This window comes from Notolabrus celidotus, chromosome 8 (assembly GCF_009762535.1).
Source record: "Notolabrus celidotus isolate fNotCel1 chromosome 8, fNotCel1.pri, whole genome shotgun sequence".
In the NCBI taxonomy this organism is placed as follows: Eukaryota; Metazoa; Chordata; class Actinopteri; order Labriformes; family Labridae; genus Notolabrus; species Notolabrus celidotus.
Window position 1 is genome coordinate 5,633,143 of NC_048279.1, and position 7,891 is coordinate 5,641,033.

A 7,891-nucleotide genomic window follows, 5' to 3' on the forward strand; every position below is an offset into this window, starting at 1 on the left:
ACTTCCACTTGTCTTTAATCCAGGCCCTAATGTCACAGTGGATGAAAGGCTAGAGGCATTCAGATGTTCCTTCCATTTTAGGCAATATATGCCCTCCAAACCAGCTAAATACAGCATTAAATGGCAGCATATGACAGGAGAGTTGTCTCTTGTTAATTTATCAACATCACTTGGTTAAAAAAAAAAATCTATCAAAATGTAAAATTTAAAATACAATAAACAAAAATCTATTCCATGTAAAACTATTGTATTTATATTTAGGGCTTTCCAATGTATTTAAAAAAGATTTAACATGAATTTTCATGAAAACAAGTGAGTTATCCTCTTTGAACCATGATCTGTGGGAACTAAAGAACACCATTGCATTAAATATTGATTTAAATGGTTAGTAGTGGAGTTGATAAAGAGACTAAAAAAATATTTATTGGGATTTTGACACTTGTATATTTAAATATGACCTGGCCTCAGGTAGATTTCAGGGACTCTTGCATTATAAACCCAAACAGAGAGCATGTTTGTTAAAGAAGTGTTTGTTATTGAAATGATGTATTTGAGTAACAGCTTGTTCAGCTCACAGTCTGCTTGTGATAAATGTATTTGGATGATGGTGCTCGGTTGAGGAGCACTGGGAGCAGTGTGTTGTATATTTGAGTTAGTATATTCTAAGCTTACAGCAGCCATGTCCTTGAACTGATGGATTGAGTCCAATCATATGAACGCTGCTGAACAAGGTTTATTGTTGAACAGGACTTATTGAATGAGGCCTGTTGATGTTACATGTTTGAAGTGTTTGTCCTGTCTGCTGTGATTGTAATAAGTTTGTAAATTGAATGTGCCTACGAGGTGACAGAGCTCAGTGAATAAGAATGAATGTCTCTGTTATTGATTGAATGTGTTAAATGTAACATGAATGAACAGGACTCTACTCTTCAGTGTGAGATGTGGGTGGCTCTTAAAAGAGCCTTTAGTTTTGAGGTGAATCTTCGGTGGTCTCAGCTCACTTCTTCTTTGCTGCTACCTTCTTGACTTTAGGCTTGGCAACCTTCTTTGCGGGGGCTTTCTTGGCTGCAGGAGCCTTCTTGACCACCTTTTTAGGACTCTTAGTGGGTTTCTTTGGGCTCTTGGTAGCCTTCTTGGGGCTCTTTGTGGGCTTCTTGGGGCTCTTGGCTGCTTTCTTGGCCGCCGCGGGCTTCTTGACCTTTTTCGGGGACTTCTTAGCGGCTACTGGCTTCTTAGCTGCCGCTGCCTTAGGCTTCTTGGCCGCTGCAGGTTTCTTGGCTTTAGGAGCGACTTTCTTAGCCGGCTTCTTCTCTGCGACCTTCTTGCTCATCTTGAAGGATCCGGAGGCCCCGGTTCCCTTAACCTGGACCAGAGTGCCCTTTGCCACCAGACTCTTAATAGCAGTCTTGACGCGAGCCTTGTTCTTGTCCACATCGTATCCTCCTGCAGCCAGGACCTTCTTGAGGGCGGCCGCGGAGACGCCGCTCCGCTCCTTGGACGCGGACACAGCTGTAACGATGAGCTCGCTGACGCTGGGGCCGGCCTTCTTCGGCTTGGGGGCCTTCTTCTTGGCCGCCTTGGCCGGGGCGGCGGCTGGGGCTGGAGCTTGTTCTGCCATAGTTCAGTCGTAGAGTCGTTCACAGCACGGAGTGACTAACACGTTAAAGCTCAATGAGCAATACGCTGCTCTTAAACGCACCATGAGAACCGTAGAGACTCAAGCCGGGCCGGGCCTCCTCTGGGCCGTCTGAAAGCCGAGCCTCTTGTGTTTTCTCTCCCTGATAAAAGAGTCCAAACTAAAAGATGGAGCCGTGCTGAAGGCTGACAGTGAAGGAGCAGATAGTAGACTTGTGTCTCTTCAGACTGAAGTCATGTTGAGCTCTGCTGCTCGCTGCGCCTTCTTTGTGGAGCCTCCAAAGCGCACAGATTCACCGCCGTGAGCAGCACTGCTCACCCGCTTTTCTCTCTCATTTCTCTCCGAAAATGATTGAAAAAGCTTCAGAGCTCGGTGAAAAGTGCTTCTCCCGCTGCTCCACATGTTTGTTCAGAGCCTCAGAGTAAAAACATCCATGTGTTGATGAAGAGTTTGTCATCAAATCAAGTTATTGTGGTCGCAGCAAACACACTGAGGAGGACTGAGGCCTGTGCTGCAGTTTGTCCAGGCTTCCTCTCAGAGCTGCTCTCTGTCTCTGTGGACATGTCCTCTGCTTTCAATCATTGACACAAACTGTTCCTCTGCTCTGTACGAACACAAACAAAGATCTTTTGATGGCCCTTTATGGGTTTTGCTGCAGTATTCATTCTTAAACACACTGACCAATGTTAGAAGCACACAACCTAATGTGGAGCCATTTTCCCTCCAAGTCAGTGCTGAGAAGAGTCTGAAACACTGATCACACTGACAGACTAATAAATGATTGACAGCTTTATTGGATGAAATTAATCTTTGGAAGAGAGCAGGAATGATTTCCTCTATCAGAACATGACTGAAGTTGTAATAGAATGTAGCTGATGAAACGAGCACAACATAAACACCTGCTGCTGTGGACTCACAATGTTCACTCTGGTCAGGTAGTCAACCATGTTAGTTCCAATCTGAAAAGAAAAACAAACCAAAAAATCTGAGCAGAATATTTCAAAGTTGCTACAACAGGCAAGAATAAACTCTTCATTGATGTGATAAAGGATTAAAGGACACTGAAGTTTGCTTACTGGTATCCTATTTTTATGAATTTAGCTGCATGATTGAGTAAATCCCAAAACAGATTGTGACTGTAGGGAGGAAAGTTTGGGGTTAAAACACTGGTGTAACAGAGCATCTGCAGGTGGGGTGTGGATAGAGGGAAAAACATACAAACATTCTCAAATCATTTTGTGCTGATCGTAACTTTATTAAAATGCAGTTTGGATCGTTTTTCCTTTGTTGCTTCTTCAAATAAAATAAATGATTGATACAAAATCGGAGGTGGGGGTATAACCTTTTTTTGGCCTGTGGAAGAAGACATGCCAAGTTTGAAAACCACTGGCATATACTTAAACCTGACAAACTGTCAAGGCTACTTTGGAACAGGACATTAAAATGGTTGTTGGAAATGTACAATACTTAATTTCCACCACTATGGGTCTGTTAATTAACAAGACACTGGCAGACAGCTTTGGGCTGCTGCTCAGAGCCGTCTTTACTCTCTATGTTCGAGTCTGGTTACTGTTACGCTGCTCATTTACTGGAGCTGGATGGAAAATGTTGGTTAATTTGTGGAGGATTAAAGAGAGTATATGGGAAAATAAGGGGGTGTTCACAGTCTCTGCTGAATGCTAGAAAGTGAGAGTTTGCTTAACTTTAAAAACACAGTAACACTCTTTCTCCTTGTGTGACAATGCTGGCTTATTGTATCAAACAGCTAATATATTAAGGTAATCTGGCTGTTTATGGAAAATAAACACTGCATTACTTATTAGAAAAAACACAAAGGATCCTGCAGGAGAACTTGCTTTGCTGTTGGCTGGTACAATACTGCAATTGTTGCTAAATATCTGTCTGAGGTGACTCAAGCACACATGTTGACACACAAATTAGTTGCTAAGTTCTATTCATGTTAAGTTGAGTCTTGTTCTCCTACATCCCAAGCATGAAGTAACAATGGTGACGGTGTACAATGAACTGTTCCTTTCATTGAACTTGGGTATTTCGTTGGGATTTAACTTGTAGGAAATATTTATGATTATGTGGATACACAACTTAACAAAATATACAATTAAGACCTAGTCATTACAGACATTTAATGCAGAACTCCAACATATATCATGACTCCAAGGTTAGACATCAATGAAGGCCTTGTGAATCTCCAGGCTGCTGGGGTGGAAAACTCTCTTCCTGACTTTGTAAGGCCCAGCTGGGAGCAGCACAGGCAGCAGCTGTAAAGTGATGTCACCTTGTTTGTCTGTAAGATTAAAATATATGTCAAATGATTTTCAATCAAACTCCATGTTGATGAGAAGGTCAGCAGTTTTCTCCTTCTTGGCAAAGCGGATTATCTTCGGCGAGAACATGGGGTTCCAGTTTTCAGTCAGCCTTCCAGAAGCCTCTAGATGCAATACTGAGAAATCTAAGACACTAACAAAAACAGACGATGCAAAAAAAGGTGTAAGACACTACAATAATTGATTCAAGTCTAACTTAATCCTGTAACATATAAACTAGTGGTGTCCAAACTTTTTTCAAAGAGGGCCACATTTGATGTTGTCAGAATACTTCAGGGCCAGTGGCTCCTACTGTGACTTAGGTGACTTAGGAATCATACAAGTTATATATGAAATCTCTATTTAATAACAATTATTTTACATTTTTTTCTCAATAAATCAGTTACTAGGAAGTCCTCAGTTCTCCACAAGCCACGTAAACATTAGCAAACTTTATCTTCTGTAGAATGTTTTTCATTCGGGTCGGGCACTGTGGGGAAAAATATTGTCTTGTTTTTTTTCTATGACAGGATCACGATCTGGATTTCATCACATTTCTATTTCATATTGTTTTTAAGACTTTTCTGACCAGCAGACAACATTTTAAGAACTAAATAATTCTTGTCCTGCATTCTGAACTAATTTTTATGCACCAAATTTTGCCTTTTCTGCACAATTTCATAATTTTGATCTTGTCTTGTGTCCTCTTTTGTGTCTTCTGAACTTTTATTGTTCATCAAGAACATTCTCACATCATGATAAAAACATTAATTTGAAAAAAAAACCTGTCAACTTTAAGAGTTCTTGTGTTTCCTCCTATAATTATATTCCTGCAGAATATCCAGAACTTTGAATTTATAAAAGTAGTCCATATGAAGCTTTTTAAGACATTTCTGGATTGACTTTAGTTTTGTTTGTGCGCTTGAAAGAAACTGCAAATGTACAGATGATTCAGAATGTGACTCATTTCTTTGCTATAATAACACATTTTAAGATGGAAGCTTGGGGCCACAAATAAATGGACCTTGGGCCGCAATTGGCCCCGGGCCGTACTTTGGACACCCCTGATATAAACCAACCATGCCTGAAGTGTCTACTAAACGTGGAAACTCTGCGATTATCTCTTCAACTGGAGTGGTCCCATTTGCTCTGATCCACTGAGACCTATGGATGGCGGTCACCAGCATGTGTTGGCCAAACTGGGATGGTGGCCAGATGTTGTTTTTCAGCCACTCAGTTAACTGGATGGCCCTCTCTGGAGTCATAGTTGGTTCTATAATGAATAGAGACACAAATTGGAACAAACAGTGATAGATCAAGACAGATTCTACTTTAAAAGGTACAGTTTCAAATAGGAAGTGTTTACTTTGAGGAAAAGAGTGCAACAAATCCATTCTCAAATGCGATGACATGAAATGTATAATGGAAGGCCGAGACATCTTGCTGTACCTGGCAAAATGACTCAGACTTGTGGTACTTGTACTGTTGCATTCACCCACCAGCTGGAGCGAAGCCTTTTCCGGACATTACGGAGTCGCTCCTCAAGAAACCATGGAGCAGGTTTATGTTTCCTCCCTGGGGTGAACCATGCATCCTAAAGATGGGAGAATAAACCAAAGAGGATTTAAAAATCAGCTGAAAACATAAGAAAACTGGCATACAACTCTGAAAATTAAGGGAACAATACAGATTCAATCCTTAATGATGGGAAGTTCAATAACGTAGCCTACATGTTCTGTTTTATAGTGACAAACAGTATGATAAGGCTTGTGTTGAAGAAGCTTAATGCTGTGTGATAGTTGTCACACAAAATGCAAAGTGAAGGTTCATGTTCCTGTTGTTAGTAAAATAACTTACACAGCCTGTGCCATGACAGTCCCTCAGACATGGAAACTGATCCACTATTGATGACGTCAACATCACCTTCATACCTGAAGTTGGACTTGACAACAACAGGCATTTGTTAACACTTAGAGTCAGCATTTTGAAATAATATAGTTCTTATAATATGTAGTTGAATAGAAGTTCCAGACCCTGATTGTGGCATCATACATGAGATAACCAGGCTGTGATGAGTATATTTTAGAACTGCTATGATTTCATTCTTAAAAAAGTAGCTGTGATACTGAAAAAAGGCTTGATCTGTGTGCAAGAAATACTCACTTCTCTCCATAGCACTCCTTCAGGTGGGACACAAGTATCCGGACCATGGATCTTCTTTCAGTGATAGAAATTGGATGCTATTTTTCAAGAATGCTGACCAAGCGTTTCCCATCAGGTGATTGGTTTAGTACCTCACTGATATTCTATAAAAATTAGGAATGACTGAAAAAACTAAAAAGAACCTCAAATACAGACAAATCTTCCAAACATGTTTTAACTCTCCCGACAGCAGAAGTGCATAAGCTTCTAATTCAATTAAAAAGGTCAAAGCAGGAAATACTTTTTTTTTTTTTTTTGCCAAACTTTCATAGATCAAGTAAACTTACAAATGTTGCTACTTGGTCCACAGACACCATGTGCTGCTCTGTAGGCAATTCAGGAGCTCAGGTACAGACAACAGGTCCTGGGGGGTTCAGGCCTTGAATCCATAAAAGTATAAAAAAGGAAGTATATACTTGATCACCAGGGTCAGATCTAGACACAGTTTAAGAAGGTGAAATGCTTCAAATTGAACAAAAGAATAAGATGAAATCAGATTAATCAATATTAATAAATGCATACAGAATGATTGAGGGGTCCACTGTCTCTTTAAAAATGTTGATGAGAGCTATAGCTCTCACACTTTTGGGCCTATCTTTCAGTTCAAAGTCTAAAGTTGTTTTGAACATATGATCATATTGTTTATGTTTATTGTTTGTACACAGAAAGCAGACTTCACCTGAGTCACATTTCTTCAATGTGCTTGTATACTCCACCCATGAAGCTGATTTTAATTCTTTGAACAAAAGCATCTGCTAAATGAAATTGAAACATTGAACTCTGTAAGGAACATTTTATTTGTATAATCTTTTTCTCTTCTTTATGTTTGTATAGTTGTCAATAACCTAAAAGTGTTATCATCCCTGTTCTTCTCGTGGCTCATTATTCCTGAATATTTATATCGAGCAGTGACGTAACTTTCAGAAGTATATAGAACAACATAAACAAAGGTCTCAAAGGTAAATTTTGTACTATAAGTGTGTTCTCCTTTCACAGAATCACTGTTTCACCTCAAATTGACGTATAAATGTTCAACAAAATGCAGAGAAGTAAGTGTTAGATACTCAAACCTTCCTGGAGTCCAAACCCCAGACTCTTCTCTGATTATCTGGGCCTCAGTATGCTGAAATGAACCCTAAACTGTGGTTATCAGAGGGTTGAAAAACTGCTCCAGTTCTGTAGCCTCCAGGCGACCTTACAGGTTTTCAATCCAACATTTTTACTAGCTCTCTCTTTTAGCAGGTCAGGGCCGCCACTTCTATACAACTACCTTATGATCACAGAACACCAAGGAGAGAGAAAACTGAAGAGCTCACACAGTGGTCTTCAAAATGCTGTAAGATCAGATCTTTTAGTGCTCTGCTCCTCACATCACACAGGAGGAGCCCTTTTTGTGTGTTTTTCCTCAATGCTCCTCAAACAGACTGAGTACGTCCCTGCTCTTCATCATGCTCTCTCAGTCTGACAAAGACAAACCTATAACTTGAATGGATGTGAGATCAGCTGCTGTGACTGATGGTCTTTGCTCCTCTCCTCCAGGTGGAGGCGCTGTAGGACAAACAAAGACAGCTGCTCTGTACAGGTGTGTATGGAAACAAGAAGCAGTTCTGAAGCAGTTCTGAAGCTGTTGTAACATGTAGAAACATTGATGTTGAGCCTGTGTGTGTTTGTTTGTCAGTGTGCAGAGTGTAAAAAGACCGGGTCCCGCTGTATTACTCAGGCTGCACTA

General features: G+C 40.4%; 1 protein-coding gene across 1 annotated transcript; it reads right to left on the reverse strand.

The window, feature by feature from the left end:
• Window positions 1-921: 921 nt before the first annotated feature.
• LOC117817410 (histone H1-like) lies at window positions 922-1,929 on the reverse strand. Its single transcript, XM_034690124.1, has one exon. The coding sequence runs from the start codon at window positions 1,616-1,618 to the stop codon at window positions 998-1,000; it is 621 nt and encodes a 206-aa protein (XP_034546015.1). The 5' UTR covers window positions 1,619-1,929; the 3' UTR covers window positions 922-997.
• Window positions 1,930-7,891: the final 5,962 nt, after the last annotated feature.